Source organism: Argopecten irradians, chromosome 10, assembly GCF_041381155.1.
Source record: "Argopecten irradians isolate NY chromosome 10, Ai_NY, whole genome shotgun sequence".
NCBI lineage: Eukaryota > Metazoa > Mollusca > Bivalvia > Pectinida > Pectinidae > Argopecten > Argopecten irradians.
Window position 1 is genome coordinate 13,534,740 of NC_091143.1, and position 17,865 is coordinate 13,552,604.

At 34.3% G+C, this 17,865-nt stretch overlaps 3 protein-coding genes and 1 long non-coding RNA gene across 4 annotated transcripts in view; 1 reads left to right on the forward strand and 3 right to left on the reverse strand.

The window, feature by feature from the left end:
* Positions 1-296: 296 nt before the first annotated feature.
* On the reverse strand, positions 297-1,958 carry LOC138332745 (E3 ubiquitin-protein ligase mib1-like). Its single transcript, XM_069280716.1, has 3 exons — positions 1,797-1,958; positions 853-938; positions 297-441 (listed from the first exon to the last, which is right to left on the reverse strand). The coding sequence occupies exons 1-3, from the start codon at positions 1,891-1,893 to the stop codon at positions 367-369; spliced, it is 258 nt and encodes an 85-aa protein (XP_069136817.1). The 5' UTR covers positions 1,894-1,958; the 3' UTR covers positions 297-366.
* Positions 1,959-2,188: 230 nt separating this feature from the next.
* On the reverse strand, positions 2,189-12,898 carry LOC138332543 (uncharacterized). The gene is made up of 12 exons (XM_069280547.1): positions 11,756-12,898; positions 11,192-11,220; positions 10,874-10,945; positions 9,972-10,094; positions 9,417-9,539; positions 9,058-9,132; positions 8,510-8,640; positions 7,705-7,791; positions 6,712-6,801; positions 3,682-3,801; positions 2,317-2,496; positions 2,189-2,224 (listed from the first exon to the last, which is right to left on the reverse strand). The coding sequence occupies exons 1-12, from the start codon at positions 12,883-12,885 to the stop codon at positions 2,189-2,191; spliced, it is 2,196 nt and encodes a 731-aa protein (XP_069136648.1). The 5' UTR covers positions 12,886-12,898.
* Positions 12,899-13,894: 996 nt separating this feature from the next.
* On the reverse strand, positions 13,895-16,170 carry LOC138333166 (uncharacterized). The gene is made up of 3 exons (XR_011209954.1): positions 16,100-16,170; positions 15,500-15,566; positions 13,895-13,948 (listed from the first exon to the last, which is right to left on the reverse strand). It is a non-coding gene; the product is annotated as an uncharacterized lncRNA (long non-coding RNA).
* A 79-nt stretch (positions 16,171-16,249) lies between these two features.
* Positions 16,250-17,865, forward strand: part of LOC138332544 (uncharacterized) — a 58,713-nt gene continuing 57,097 nt past the window's right edge. Inside the window, exons 1-2 of the mRNA XM_069280549.1 lie at positions 16,250-16,413; positions 17,017-17,405. Coding sequence (XP_069136650.1) covers positions 17,042-17,405 — 364 coding nt within the window. The 5' untranslated portion in view covers positions 16,250-16,413; positions 17,017-17,041. The remainder of the gene's footprint in view (positions 16,414-17,016; positions 17,406-17,865) is intronic.

Sequence of the window (17,865 nt, forward strand, 5' to 3'; positions counted from 1 at the left end):
AAAAAGTTTTTCAGTTCAGATTCATGTGCTCCTAAATTTTAATACACGTGTTATATAACCAGCTCTGTGACCTTGAAATTGATCCAAGTGAATGAAAATTCATGGATGTCCTCATGTATTCATCCAAGCATGCCTGGTACTGTCATTGGGATTCCTCATGGTATTCCAAAATCCAAGCATGCCTGGTTGTCACTTGGATGCCCCTCCTTATGAGTATTCATCCAAGCATGCCTGGTCTGTCACTCTGTTGTCCTCTTGTATTCATTCAACCGGCATGCCGGGGTTGTCAGCTTGGATGTCCTCATGTATTCATCCAAGCATGCCTGGTTGTCACTAACTATAACTGCTTCACTAAATCAATACCACTTACCACATCTCAATGTCAAACTTCCCATGTATACCGTATCTGTAGTTTCCTCTTTTACCATTCTGCCACCTTACCTGTACACAAGCCATGAGACAAGTTATTACAATAATAGTGATTGGGATGAAATAATAATTCATCATTATTTGAAATAAAGATTTCAAAGCATATTTCATGAACATACTGATTAACATGTGATATTTAAACAAGAACAAACCTACAAGTTAGTGATATAATCCCAAATTCGTAAGGAGGGAAAATACAAAGGAGAGGAAGAAAGATGAAACGAATGGAAGAAAAGATAGAGGATATGATAGAGAAGGAGGGAAGAAAGGACTAAAGATGGATTTGCCTTGCAAATGCCCAAACCAGCTTCATATAAGAGAGTCAAGCTTTTGTCAGGTATAAGCTGATTAAACTTGTTGTATTAATCCTTAATTTATACCATTGCATCCTAATTAAAAAGAGATTAAGGTAATGGCACTTACATGTATGACACCACTGTCCTCTATCTTGAAGACAATTCCAACTTGGTCTTCTCCGCCATCTTGATTATCCCATTCCCAGTCAGGACCTGGTAATAAAATTACAAATGCAAACAATTTCTCACAGTAAAATTAAATTCGTTTCAATTATGTGAAACTCTCCAAAGATCAAGCTAAGGGAAAGATCTCTAGCTAGTTGGACAGAATATTGGGACTAGTATTCTACCAGGGTTATCTGAAAATGTTGGGAATTGAAGCCATGCATATTCATGTACTTCAAAAGATAGCTGTCAAAACATTTTAGAGCTCTGGAGATGCACTGGAGGTCAAAGTGATACAGATCAACAAAGCAGCTTAGACTACGGGAATATCATTAGTCTACTTTTTGTCAGGACAGTAATGCTTGATTAGTTGTGACGATAGGATGGCAAGTTTGAATCAAAACTGCAGTAAGGTTTTTTTTCCACAGAACCTGCCTTTAGTTACCACCTGTGCATATAGACCAACAACTTACTAATATTCAGTGTCCCAAAATGGTCAATTTCAACACAGTCTGAGCAGTTGTAAGAAAACTACTTGGCTTAATTATCTGGACCATTTTCCGTGGTCTTCTGGGTGGTTTTAGACAGGTTTGACTGTACACAAAAATTGTATTCATAATTGAAATTATAGGAGTAGAAACTAAAAGAGATTGAGACCCTTCCTTGGAGAAAAGAACCCGAATTTTTGTTTTCTTTAGGATCAAATACTCTGGAGGCGGAAGTAATCTTAAAGGACTCAGAATAAAATCATCTTCCTAAATTCTGCTGTGGAAATTTACATATTGTCAAGCAGTAAATGTCTACATTATGACCATAGGGTGCAAGTTTGAACTGTGATTTTCACTACTCTCTCCATGCAATCACACATCTATGAAATAAAATATTTAAAATAGAAGCTATATTTACCTCTTCTACAACTGACCCCAACAGCTCCCAGCATGCCCTCTGGCAGGAACCGAGGCTCGTCTACACTTCGAAGGTCGTACGAGTCTTCTGCACCCATTCTATATTTCCCCTTCCTTCCACTATCCCATTCCACGGTAACAAATCCTAAGAGGTTACAAAACATCATAAGGTCATCAAGGGTCACAAAGGTCATTAAAGGGCAAAGTTGAAATTAACACATACCATTTTTCTTTGTAGTCTAGTATCATTTTCTATAGATAAATGCTGGTTATTATAGACTTGTTATACTGATTACAGAAGAAAGTGCCAGTGCTATATTGTTTATTACTTTGTACATATTTTGTATAATCCCAGTAAAAAATGTGAAAAATTTTCATCATTTACAAATACCATCACTCATCATAAGCCAATTCAATTGATGTTAGAAACTGATGAGAAAGTGAGTATTTTGTATTGCAAATACTCAAGGATTTACCAATATCTCATACCTACCTCGTTGTTGCCCAATAATCATACCTACCTCGTTGTGTTTATGCCCAATAATCGTTCCGGCCATGTTATCATCCTGGTCGTCCCAGATCCAGTCCCGACCCCTCCGGACCCTCGTCCCCACAGGAAGGGGACCATCTTCTACACCTGTTCCATCTCGGCCACCAGGATTATCTCTTATCTCGGACATTACCTTGTCAAACACAACATTCTGAAAAAAGGCAGCACAGTGTACTTAACTTTTTAATTCATCTTTCATTGACGACATATTATAAATTCTGTTTTAATTGTCACCATGAATTGATATGTGTACATGTACATAATATGAGATTAATAGAATCTGGTTCTGTCAGTGATAAGGGTTATTTCATCAAAGAGTTAACCTCCCTCTTCATAACTCCAACCCCAAGTATAAATTAATTCACAGAGATATATCTATATAAATAGTCCATTACTCCTATCTTGCTCCCATTTAACATGTTTACTTGTTGCTTTAATCAATTACCCATGAAATTATTATTCTATAATCAACTTTTAATCCTTTATCCATTCATTCATTTATAATATATAATTTCTTAACTTAATGTTTAATTATTTCCAATTCTTTAATTATTGATTTACCAATTAATCAGTTAATTCCTTTCACCCACCAACCCACTCATCCTCTCATTCATTCATTTTATTATATGACTGGTGTTTTTGGCGTATTTTGATTGGCCAATACATATCTCAGAAGTATTCATCAACTGCAATATCAACCCCGAAATCGGCAGCGAAAAGCACGCGAGGTTACTGGACTCAGTCCAGATACCTCTCGCAAGTCCAGTAACCTGTGTCAACTCCCTTTATATGTGAAGTTTCTTAATTCAATGATGTCGGGATAATCTATTGTAACGTCATTATCATAGTCGGCAACATAAATGGCGGAAGGCAGCAAGTTTACTGCGATCAACGGTGATCAACTGCGAACTTCAATTTATGGAAAACGTTCATGAATATCAGACGGGCAGTTGATGCAGCGATAAAATACTCTGGTTCTACCAGTCTATAGCATTAGCAAGAAGCATTTGGATATTTACCATATAAATGTAATGGGTAAACTACTTTTGTAAAAAGAACATATGCAAATATCATTGTTTATTATAGTAAAGTCTTTTTGCAGAACCAGGTTAATATCCTGTAAATGTCATATAATGATATACCCCTTGGCCTCCGGCCTCGGGATATATCACTTACTTAGGTTGATAACTCACCGTATCCACCTGAAAATAGGTTGATAATTGTATAATATTCACTCACTTACCATCTCATTCATTCATTCATTCACTCACTCACTCACTCACTCACTTTCTCATTCATTCATTCATTCATTCATTAAATCATCCATTTTACCTACCATTTCGTCATCAGTCAGGTCTTTGCCTGTGGGATTGTCTCTGACCATTTTCTCCATCACCTGCCGCCCGAAGTCTGGATTATTAATGGCTTCATCGGTCATCACACGAGCCACTATTGTCTGTTGTACGAATATTCAAAATAAAAAAGAAGATAATCAAAATATCATGTGGCCATTTATTTTCGTGAGTCAATAAAATCTGGATTTCAACTGAATAAGAAAACTGAATTTTATTAATTAAAATTCTGTAATAAAGCTATAAATGAAATAGGATTTATCTATAACTTATTTAGATTTTGCAGATAAAATTTTTTGCGATCACATTAATGATTCTACCCATGAGATCACAAAATATTATTATCCAATGACCTTATCCTTCCAATGAAAGACTTACCTAACTTCTGATTTCCCTCTCATTTCTTCATATATATCTCGTCTTTCAATCAGTTGAAGACAAGCTATGTATTTATGGTTGTTGGAAGCTAAGTATTAGGCAGGGGAAAAGCTTTAACTTTTGAAAACTTTTAAACAACCCCATGTGGGTTTCAGACTCGCAATCACGAGGTGGACAGCGAAAGGTAGAATTTTGGTACACCCTAACCACTAGGCCACCACCTAATGTCTAACATAATTGTACAGATTTGTTCTGGTGACTGCTGATTGTATGTGAATACTTTCCTTGTATAAGGAAATAAATGACAGTAACTTGCTTCAGACCCACACGATAAGTGTTTACACAAGCACACACTTCCTGTTGTGGTTAGTGGTTTAAGTGTTGATAATTTTATACAATAAATGATATATATTATTATATATAGTCCTAAGAATCTATAAACGTCATTTTATATAATACATCAATCAAAAGGTCCTTGTGGCCTGCATCGACCTCAGTATTTCAGTAATATCAATAAAATAATATAGTAATTATTCAAGATATTAGATTTTAGAGAGATAAATGCAAGATATTAATTATTGATGCATGTATATCAATCACATTTCCCGTTTGAAATGTGGTTATGATAAAAGCATGCATTGTTTCCTTTAAACTTAAAAAAAAAAATGCTGGAAAAACTTATCCTATTCAACAACTTTTCACAAGTCATAGATTTGGACCAATTTACTTACAACCAGAAGAAACCTTTTACTAAAATCAGGTAGAAACTGTTTCCTTTATTCAGTAGAAACCTTTACTTACATCCAATAGGAACTTTTTACTTACATCCAGTAGAAACCATTACTGACATTGAGTAGAAACATTTTACTTACATCCAGTAGAAACATTTTACTTACATCTAGTAGAAACCTTTACTGACATCTAGTAGAAACCTTTACTGACATTGAGTAGAAACCTTTACTTACATTGAGTAGAAACCTTTACTTACATCTAGTAGAAACCTTTACTGATATTGAGTAGAAACCTTTACGTACATCCAGTAGAAACCTTTACTGACATTGAGTAGAAACCTTTATTTACATCTAGTAGAAACCTTTACTGACATTGAGTAGAAACATTTTACTGACATTGCGTAGAAACCTTTACTGACATTGAGTAGAAACCTTTACTGACATTGAGTAGAAACCTTTACTTACATCAAGTAGAAACCTTTACTGACATTGAGTAGAAACCTTTACGTACATCCAGAAGAAACCATTACGTACATCCAGGAGAAACCTTTACTGACATTGCGTAGAAACCTTTACTGACATTGCGTAGAAACCTTTACTTACATCTAGTAGAAACCTTTACGTACATCCAGTAGAAACATTTTACTTACATCCAGTAGAAACCTTTACTTACATCCAGTAGAAACCTTTACCTACATCCAGTAGAAACCTTTACTGACATTGCGTAGAAACCTTTACTTACATCTAGTAGAAACCTTTACGTACACCCAGTAGAAACCATTACTGACATTGAGTAGAAACATTTTACTTACATCCAGTAGAAACATTTTACTTACATCTAGTAGAAACCTTTACTGACATCTAGTAGAAACCTTTACTGACATTGAGTAGAAACCTTTACTGACATTGAGTAGAAACATTTTACTTACATCCAGTAGAAACCTTTACTTAAATCCAGTAGAAACCTTTACTGACATTGAGTAGAAACATTTTACTTACATCCAGTAGAAACATTTTACTTACATCTAGTAGAAACCTTTACTGACATTGAGTAGAAACCTTTACTGACATTGAGTAGAAACCTTTACTGACATTGAGTAGAAACCTTTACTTACATCCAATAGGAACTTTTTACTTACATCCAGTAGAAACCTTTACTTACATCTAGTAGAAACCTTTACTGACATTGAGTAGAAACATTTTACTTACATCCAGTAGAAACCTTTACTGACATTGAGTAGAAACCTTTACTGACATTGAGTAGAAACCTTTACTGACATTGAGTAGAAACCTTTACTGACATTGAGTAGAAACCTTTACTTACATCCAGTAGAAACTTTTACTGACATAGAGTAGAAACATTTACTTACATCCAGTAGAAACCTTTACTTAAATCCTATAGAAACATTTTACTTACATCCTTTAGAATTTTTTTACTTACAACCAGTAGACACTCTAAGTTACATCCAGTAGAAACCTTTACTTACATCCAGTAGAAACTATAAGTTACATCCAGTAAAAACCTTTTCTTAAGTCCAGTAGAAACTATAAGTTACATCCAGTAGAAACCTTAACTTACATCCAGTAGAAACTCTAAGTTACATCCAGTTGAAACCTTTACTTACGTCTAGTAGAAACTATAAGTTACATCCAGTAGAAACCTTTACTTACATCCAGTAGAAACTCTAAGTTACATCCAGTAGAAACTTTTACTTACATCCAGTAGAAACTAACTACAAGTTACATCCAGTAGAAACCTTTTCTTACATCCAGTAGAAACTCTAAGTTACATCCAGTAGAAACCTTTACTTACGTCTAGTAGAAACTATAAGTTACATCCAGTAGAAACCTTTACTTACATCCAGTAGAAACTCTAAGTTACATCCAGTAGAAACTTTTACTTACATCCAGTAGGAACTTTTTACTCAGTCTCCCTGCATCTTCCACACCGGCAATCTCGCCTCCTGTTTTGTTTGCAATATTCTCTAGAACACTCTGAAAATTTCAGTATTGTTATAAATAACACAATTGAATGTTTGAGTACATATTTCAAAACATGTAAATAAGGCTGTAGATATTGTAAATTGTATTTCCTGTGAAGAAATATTGAATCCATATGTGGGGTACAACTTGCACAGCTGTGTGATTTGTATTAACACAATGCACATTTGGGCATACAATGTATGTACAATGTACGTAATGCACCATTTGTGCATGCTGATCTTAAATATGAATACCATATTTGACCCAATAAGTGCCCCTCCCCCTTTTTGAGGCCACAATTTCACTCACCTTGATTCAAATGTGGATTGAAACTATGAAATCTGTGCTTCTCTATATAATGTCTTTCAAATTGATTAATGACTGACTTTGTGCAATTATTTTGCGAAAGGTTATTCCAAATTTGGTCCTGATAAGCATCCTTCATTTTTAAGCCCCCTGGGAGCTTATTGAGTCGAATACAGTATTTGTGTTGAATATTGAAATGGTATTCAAGAGACTTAGCATGTGTAATATTTTTACATATGTCACTAGTTCAGTATAACTTGAACCACATTTCACTGGCTGGAAATTCAGTACATCAATGTGACATCATAACTTGTGACGTCAGGATTCAAGGACATTTTGACAAAATGAAAGCCTCCACAGAATTTTGCAACAAATTTTTACGTTGAGATTCGTCGAAATGTATATTGTTGTAGTTATGTGATGAAAATTAATATTCTCAACTTTGTGTTCATTTCAAATGAGATTTTATGAAACTTGCAATTTAAAAACTTCTTAGATTCATTTAAGATAATCTCATATGAAATCAAAACTCGTTGAATATGCTATGTATCTTACTTAGATTAAACAGATGCAGTAAACTTAATGAAATCCCCAGATCCAGGTACTCACCATATCAGCATTACCAACAGGTATACAGGTAACCTTACGATGTTCACTCTTAAGTCTGTCAGAGAACTCTATCAACTGTTGTTTAGCCTTAAACAGAAAAAACAAAATTCCAGGTAAACAAATCTAAAATCAATTAAATGTTCTCATTGTCAAAATGAATTAATTTAACAAATGATGATACTCATGCAATAACATGACATGCAGGTAAAACCTGCTATGTACACATCTCTGGGTCTTCATGGATATTGGATAAAATGATACAAGCAGGCAAGGATTTATAAGTGAGAAGGATTCGTGTCTGTCTCTTTACATTACTAAACACCACGCGAGACGCCTATGAACCGGGAATAAAAACCGTTTTTCTCAACAAATACTTGTCTTATCGAGTCAAACGAAACACCATTGTAAAGTTTATTAAATTTCACGACGTTTATAACCTGCTTTAAAGACGGAATGTTTAGGGGATATGTCTTAAATTTTCGTTAAAAAAAATCGACAGCTCATGAAATGACAGCACCGCTTCAGAAAGTAAGACGGTAACCCTCGCACGCGCAAGCTACATCAAAGGCTGTGCCGGCGGATATCAAAGGAAAATCAGTCGTCGCCCAACGTCACGGTCAGTGCACAAACACAAAAGGGCCTACCTTGGATTTCCCCAAAACCCAGTGTGACTTATCCTTCTCATATACGTCCTTGAAGCAGGGTACCAGATATAAAGCCACTGATTCAGGTGAGCTAACAACACAGTCATAGAAGTTCTAAAGAAAGGTATTCACTCAAGCGAGTCATTGATGTTGTATCTTACCTCTTCTTCACTCATACCATGGGGATGAGCTACATCTGGGCCGTCCATTATCCTGGCGTCGGTCACATGACCATCTGATATTAGTACAATACGAGGCATGATCTTCCTATTACGGAAAGACACAACACCACCTATTCGAAGAAAAGAATTGAGATTTAATAGAATTTCTTAAAATAAGAACAACTTTTTTAACTAAAGCACAAAAGAATGCAGTAAATTGGTATAAAAATATCTTTTGTGTCAAAGAAATATTTTGTTTTAATTTAAACAATGGTTTAATGGATAAATAAAGGATCAAATTATTGTGTCCGAAACCAAAGGAATACAGAATTCACATTTAAACACATTGTTTAAAATAAAACATTAATATTTTAATATTTATGAAATTATATCCTGTATCAAGCTACATGTTGATACATTTTATACACACATGTTATAACACATATAATATATAGACAGGAGATTCAAACTTTAAGTCAGATGACCAAGAAACTGGTGGATTTTTACCTGTAAATACATTTAAAAGTTTAAATGACATTAAGTTTTACCTCTTATGTAGATAGCACTCATACAAAGTACCAGGCCCGTCATTATAGGGCTAGCCCCTTCTATCTCCAGGTCCTCTGAAATATCAAATTGCAGTCTTTATCATTTCCTAGTTTATTCTATATGCCATTATGTTCAAATAGCATCTTCAATGGATGCTTATTTTAAGTTGTTGTAAAGGGTGAAAATCAATAATTTACAGATTCCATGGATCAGAAAGCATATATACAAGTCTTCCAGAAAGCATTAAGTGCATATATGGCTTCTTTATAGTAAATGAAGAAATGATATAATTTAAGAAAATAGAAAATCTTTAACTTGAAATTTTCATGTTTAAATATCCGTGGAGATATAAACTTACCCAGGATGTCCCTGATTTTCGAATAGTCATTAGTCAGGTGCTGAGCCACACTTGTGTTTTTACCGAAGGTTACTATGGCGATATTCTCCTCTAAAGCATGATTTACTGCACACTCCTCCACCCCTGGTAACCATGGAAATTGACATTAGTGTGTATATCAACATCATCCTGCTGCTATGTAATCACTGTCTTTAATGTGAATTGAAGATTTATTAAATGAAGTTGGTTAGGGTGCAAAAAACTATAAATTCAGATTTTTAAAGAACTGATTAATTCATCAAGATAATCCAATGACAGGATATTGTAAATTTGGACATTTACGCCAAGGGGAACTTTTTGCTAATTTCATGGAAACTCTTTTACCGCCAAAAATTCCACCGTGCATAAAGTTTTGTTAATTTATAAAGCTATATTAGCAAAAACCTGATGCTTATACCTATACCACAAAAATAACACAGACACAAATTTGTTTACTCTTGCATATCGCAAAAAAAAAGTACTTAAAAAATTATCTTCGTTTACAGCGTATCATTTTTTCTAAATCAATATCTGTACCTTCTAAGAAATTATTGACAAAATCCTTGGCCTGCTGTATGGGGATGCCCCGCATGCTCTCCGATGTATCAATACAGATGATAGTATCAGCTCCATCAGATTTCGGATCACGACACTGACCCGCTGGAAATAGTGAGAAACTAATTCACATACAGTTCCAAAACATACACATACTAAACATTTACTGATTTCAGGATTAATTTTGTCTATGGTAGTAAATATTTCAACAATACGTTTTCTATTTTCATCATTTTAATCAGAAAAGATATTCACAGATTTAGTAATATTTCATGAAACTACACAATTCAATACCATAAGAGGTAAAAATTATTTCGTTTTTAGGAGTATTAGCTGCTTTTTCCAGCTTAAAAGGTATGGATCATGAATAGAGAAACTATGTATATATTTGCAATCCATGAAAAGCTTATGTTTTTTAACATCAACAAGAGGTCCCTGAGGGATCTTGGAGCCCACTAAAGAATGATCGAAATCGAAGATGGTAGCCGGTCAGCCATCTTGTTGATCAAATGGTCCCAAAATGTAATATGCACAACTAGGGCCCTACGGGAACCTACAAATTAAATTTGAGACAGATCCCATCAGTGCAATCTGAGAAATAGCGGTAACAAACTTCAACTATCAAAATCCAAGATGGCAGTCAGTAGGCCATCTTGATGACCGATCTGTCCTAAAATGTAATATGCACAACTAGGGCCTTAGGGGAACCTACATATGAAATCAGAGACAGATCCCTTCAGTACTTTTTGAGTAATAGCGGAAACAAGAATTGTTAACGGACGAACGGACGGACAAGAGGACGACTGACCACAGACGAAAGGCGATTTGAGTAGCCAACCATCTGATGATGGTGGGCTTAAAATAGAGCCAAAACAAAATATTACCTCTTTCTGCCTCTTTTAGTGTAAGATTCTCCAAAAATTGCCTCTCTTTGGGAAGTGGAGCAGTAGATGAATCTGTTATAGAAATGCTATCTGAAGTTAATCATGGTATAGACTTTTGGTGTCCTAAAACAAAACATAGTCAAACCACCTTACTTCAGAGATAGAGCGACCATGATAAACTTCAAATAAAGGTATTACACTTTATAAGTAGTGAAATGTACTTTGATTTGAGAGGAGAAAACAAAATACAGTAGTTATTCAGTAAAACCAACCCCCTTAAACACCCTTCTCCTGAATTGAACAGATTGGAATACTTACCATTTACAGACTCTTCCTTAACAGAGTCACTGAAAAAATATTAATCATTTGACAAGCTTCAAAATTTATCAATGTTTACAACAAAGAAATAGAAAGCAAAATAATTTTAAACTGCTATCAGTTCATCCTTAATTAAAGTAATTTTAAGACTGGCTTTTACATCAAAATAAGAAATCATGGTTCTAACAGCAAAATCTTAAAATATACTCTTTAAATTCCTCTATTAGAACTGTATTTGCATGTAACTAAAAGGCCAAACATCTTGATCATAGCATATCTACACAACAAATAGCATTCTTATTTGAAACTTTCACAAAAGGCAGAATACATTTCATTTATTTAACTTGCAATATTTTTAATATTTTCCATAATTCAGAGGATTAGTTGACTTACTGGGGATTACAGCTCTGTTCACTTATCAGTAACACAATCAGTTGACGATGACTATGTGATACACTAGCTCAGCAAATATCCCAGTTAAATAATTCTTTGAGAGGTATACAGCAGATATCAATAATGTTATCGATCTACAAAATAAGAACGACATATGCTATTGTAACTTACCTTGGTTTAGTAACAATGGGTGCTACAGTAGCCGTGGCAACTCCTGGATCAACATCCTTGACTGACGTTTCCATAGCAACTGTTTCTCCACCAGCTGACCCTGACTCAGTCTCTAAGGAAGAACTTTCATATGCTGTTTGTACAGTTTCTATTGACGGATTAATATCTGTTAGAGACCTTGGTTGCTCAGTCTCTTGTGAAAGATCTTCTTCACTCTGTGACTGTAAAGGTGTCACAGTATGGTTTTCTTGCACAGGTTGTGGTTCTTCATTTCTTACCTCCATGACAGGAGAGGACTGCTCGTCCTCAATGTCTAGAGGAGTTATGCTATGATAGGTGAATCTGTTATCATCCTTTCTTGGAGTACATTTAACTTTAAAACCACTGACATTGATGCTGGACTGTGACTCCAAACTAGTGTTGCTGCTTGACTGTGTTTTCAGTTGAATGACGCTATTTTCATTTTCTGTATTTTGTCGGAGCCTTCTAGAAGAAGCTAACTGGTTATCCCCTTCTGTGCTTGTTCTCGAAGATGACCTTTCTACCCTTGGCCCTTCACTAACAAAACTTGTCTGGTTTGAATCCCTACTAGGAGTGAATGGTTCTTGGTCAATTTCAGTATTAGTAAGTGTTTGTCTACCAGAGCCAAAAAGAACAGAACTTGACCTCCCTTCAAGAGAAGAGCTCCCATCAAAAGATTCATGGAGTATATGTGTTCCTCTGTCCTGAGAAGTTTGGCTTGATCCTGTGACAACAATATCTGAATGTGGATCTCTTCTTTTGTTACTTATTGGTATTTCAAGTTTATTGACACTTGGAAGGACCTCAGAGAAACTTCCATCAGCCTTTGAATTTGACCTTGAATACTGGACAGGAGAAGACTCTGCCTCAGTAAGTGGAATTCCTATAGCCTGAGAGGCACCGTGACCTCTCCTCATATCATGATCAACCTGTTCAAGTTGTCCTCCTGGAGGCAAGTGATTGGTTTGTCCTAAATCAGGTGATAGAAAAGATGTGATTTGGTCGACTTTTTCGTTGAGACTTCCAAGACTTTGTTGTACGGTTAGTATGGTGGTCTGCAGATAATCTAATTTACCTAAGGAATTCTTGATATCTTGTACCTGAAACATTTAAAGTGTTGAATCAATTAATCTCCAGTGATTCTTTAATTTTTATCTGCTATACCTCTATATCAACTTTTCTACGAAATACAGCTAGTGCTTCTTCATTAAATATTGTATTCGATCCAGATTTAGCTGGGAGCTTAAAAATTTAAAACTTGTAGCCAATCGAATACCGTATTTCACCGCAAATAAGACCCCCCTCCCAGAGAAGAAATAAAGGTCAAAAGTGGTGGGGGGTCTTATTTGCGGACAACCCACCTGATAACATCGATCTATGAGGTCGCCATCTTGGATTTTTTTAATCCCTGTCATTGTTGTAACAGTCATATGACAGATGGGTAATAGCAAGATGTTCAAGTATCAATAATAATAATGAAGACGTGTGAGTAAAATTAAATCAAATGTTATGACAAATTAAAATATAAACAATACTAGGGCAGTTGTAACGTAAGTCTGAAAGGGAAACGCACATTTTTTGCAAGAGTCACGCGGACATTCACCAATGAATCAAAACGAAGAAACAGCATCATAAGCAATGTCACTTTAATCCAGAAGTTTTAATAATCGTATAGTTATTTAAAAATATTCAAATTAGGTTATTGTTTACGATCACAACTACATCTCTGTCTTAGTAAACACGTGAATCGGAAGGACGATCGCGTTCAGACTCAGGCCTATTTAAAATTCACTGCAAACGTTTACATAGTCAAATTTATTCATAAACAGAAGAATTTACGTACATTCTTCTCAGCCAAATGAGCAAACGATCGTGATTTAACTTCAACGTGCCGTCATCATGCACTGATGCAGTTGTTTGTAACATCGTTACACACATGTGTTGGAAAATGGCGCCGGGTTGAAGCCATACTTTCACATTTTCACACCGCGTCATGTTTGGGAATTTGATCGGTATTGCTATTGATACGATGATAGTTTGATAATATTTCAGATCCTAATCCAAGTATTAACTGCATTAAAACATCGTAGCAAGTATTTTTGTATCCAGAGTAAAATGTATGATCCATACCGTTGCGACCCTCCTGTAGACTCTGGCCAAACTTACTCCGATCTGCACAGGAAAAGCATGCAGACTTAATCAGCATGAAACATGTCACCAAACCAACACAACCATGTTCAGTCACGATCCCTAACTGTTAGCAGATTTCAATGATTTTATTTATTTTCAATGAAATTATTTGATGTGTTTTTATTTCTGATTACTAAATCAGTGTTTTCTATATTTCTATACATGTACTTATACATATACTTATACATATACTTATGTATATTTATGGAATATTCAATGAAGAAAACTTGAATCAAAGAAAAATTATCTCAATTGTAACTTTTAAAAATGATTGTTACATTCAACATATTTGTGATTGTGTTGTTTATACAAATATTTGAATGCAATTATATACATACTTACATAAATAATATTAAGATAAATATGCGGTTATTTAAATCATCAAAATGTTACCAGTATAATTCAATATTCTCAGTACATGTACTCCAACAATGTTTGAGATTATGGTAATTAACGTGACAATACACTTTTGAAACAGTACTGGTACAAATGTATGCGATGGCTTGCATATTCACCCGTTATAATCAGGTGGGCTAAGGAGTATACATTTTGTATGTGAAACTTCTTAAACAATTTTTTATACATGTATACACTCCTATACTTAATATTGTACTAAATCTTATCAATGTATGAAAACAAAAAACGACAAAATTAATATAATAAGCTAAAAAGCAACTGTTTCTATAGGTGAGACAAGATATGTCAATTACAAGGTAAAAATGACAGGTACAGATTTCAATGATTTTATTTATTTTCAATGAAATTATTTGATGTGTTTTTATTTCTGATTACTAAATCAGTGTTTTCTATATTTCTATACATGTACTTATACATATACATATACATATACTTATGTATATTTATGGAATATTCAATGAAGAAAACTTGAATCAAAGAAAAATTATCTCAATTGCTAACTTTTAAAAATGATTGTTACATTCAACATATTTGTGATTGTGTTGTTTATACAAATATTTGAATGCAATTATATACATACTTACATAAATAATATTAAGATAAATATGCGGTTATTTAAATCATCAAAATGTTACCAGTATAATTCAATATTCTCAGTACATGTACTCCAACAATGTTTGAGATTATGGTAATTAACGTGACAATACACTTTTGAAACAGTACTGGTACAAATGTATGCGATGGCTTGCATATTCACCCGTTATAATCAGGTGGGCTAAGGAGTATACATTTTGTATGTGAAACTTCTTAAACAATTTTTTATACATGTATACACTCCTATACTTAATATTGTACTAAATCTTATCAATGTATGAAAACAAAAAACGACAAAATTAATATAATAAGCTAAAAAGCAACTGTTTCTATAGGTGAGACAAGATATGTCAATTACAAGGTAAAAATGACAGGTACAGATATCTAACACAGGTGTCCCATAGCACTGCCCATTACATCTAACTGGCAGAGTGTAAAAATTATACAGTAGCTTAATTACATAAAAAAACTAGCTTAATTACACCAAACTCACTACAGTAAAGATGCATATATCATACATACCTTCCCCTAGACCATTCACAACTTGATGTGTCATACTAGCTCAGATTTGTTTTTCAATTCATACTCGCTGTATAAAGGACATAAAATAATAATTTAAAATACTGAGGTACTTGAATATAAGAAATGTTACCAAAATGTTTGTAAAACTCTAATTATGAAGCAAATCTTACATAATGAAATTAGAATAGGAGTAAAAATATCACAGATGGTGAAAGTATTAAGATTAATTCAAAATGCCATACTCAAAAGAAAAATTAACAAACTGAAAGTACAATTTTTAATTAAATGTAAATTGTTCACTCCTGTATAATTATACTAGAATCTATGTTTACGATATGTAAGGGTATTCTATGATGAAGGTTTTTACACCAAGAAGACTGTTGTGCATTGTACATCACAAGTAACAAAATTCAAAATGGTTTCTATTTCCTCAACAAATCATAACTTGAATGATATATTTTGCTGTCATTCTTCATGCCTTTTACGGCTAACATTCATATTTGTTAGCAAAACAGTTCATAAGAAAGGCCAAAAACATAGAATCATATCAAATTTTCGAAATAAAACTGGTTAATAAATCCAAAATTGATCTAAACTTACCCCCATGACTTCCCGCATTACCTCTGAAGCCTTCCTAAACCGAAAGCAAACAGGGTTTTCCTCTGGTATTCCCCGATGTTATTAATAGAACACGGTCATATATATTTGACCAATCAAAACACCGGAAATAATATTTCGTCGGTACTTGTGATTCCTCTACTTGTGCGTGTGGGAGGCTTAGCTATTTACAACATGGCGCCTTGACTACAGGGAAGCTGAGTAGGATTACATTAGGTATACTGACAAAAGATTCATGAGTTGGCAGACAATGCCATTTTACAATGTAGCAAAGCAAGAGATAAACTGGTAGCCAGGTAAACATCACCCAATGACCTAGCTATATTGTGTACAGGTGCTCATGCAGGTGCTTGTAATCACAGTGTTCATCTCATAGACAGCCTGGCTGTAACAGTAAGTAGATGTACCCCACACTGGTGATTTATGTTGTAGGCCTGTAGTGCAGCATATGTAATTAACAAGAGAGTATAAATAATTGATATAACAGTAACATACATGTAATTAATTGATATAGCGGAAATATTTATATGGGTGAGAGATTCAAGGCAATCAAGCCTTATTTTGGCCCATCTTTTTAGTTATAGCCTATGTTGAAGTTGAACATGATAACACCCCCCGCCTCAATTTTAGTTAATTTTGATATTCAGAAATTTGCACATATGATTAACTGCCAGGGTCGTGATGACCATATACATGTACGTATACCTGTACAGCATGCATACAATTTTAATACACAATGTACTAGCTACTTGATTATGTATTATTTTTCGTTCCCGTCATGGTTCCTAGAAGATATATGTAATAAGTATAGCGAAGTATTCTGGTTATATCAAAGTACTATAATTCTATTGCTCCAGAAGTTTGTTAACCATGTTATATTGTACTAATTAACTTTGTAGATTCAACATCATTACATTAGCAACGATGGCTTCTAACATGGAATCTGAAATGGATGAGGTTGGAAAAGTAAACAATGCATTACCAGATAATTTGGATGATTTGTTTTCTATCGATGATAATGAGGAAGATGAAGACTATGAGGAGGCTGAAGAAGATCCTTTTGACTTACTGAACAATATCTCTGAAAATAATGCATTAACTGAAAGTCCATTTCGACTGAAAGCTCCTAGTAAAACTTCCAAAAAAGCTCAAAGTGAATCTCCTGATAAAGGAGGTTTCAGTTTTGGAAGCAGTGTACCTCAATTTGAGCAAAGTTCTTTCGGAGCTCTGTCATCTGTACTGGGAAAGAGTAAAAAGAAAAAACAACCCAGCTCACAATTTATACCTGGTAAACAGTTTTACAAACCTTCTGTATAATAATTTAAAGATGCTACATACACCACAGATGAATAGTAATAAAAGGAACTGGTGAATTAGTTTTTTTTCTTCAGTAACAAAAGTTACTTATATTACACTGTTACCATCAAAGTTTGAAATTTTTGATATTTTTTTTTTAAATTTTACTTCAATATAGAAGTAAAATGATTAATTGCGCCCATGCCAGTATGTCCTACATTGAATGAGGTACTGATTAGGCAGACATCATAAGCAAAACAAATCATGTTATGGATATTTGTGTTAATTAGATATATATATAGTGTTTCCCACAGGAAAAAAAAAAGGGCATGGTGCTGGGTTTTGAAAAGGGCACTTCGACCGTGATAAATAACCATCAGAGGATGGCCAGCTGATTGTTTTCTAGGCTGCCAATTGGCTGCTCAGACTTCAGCTTATGTAATACACATACC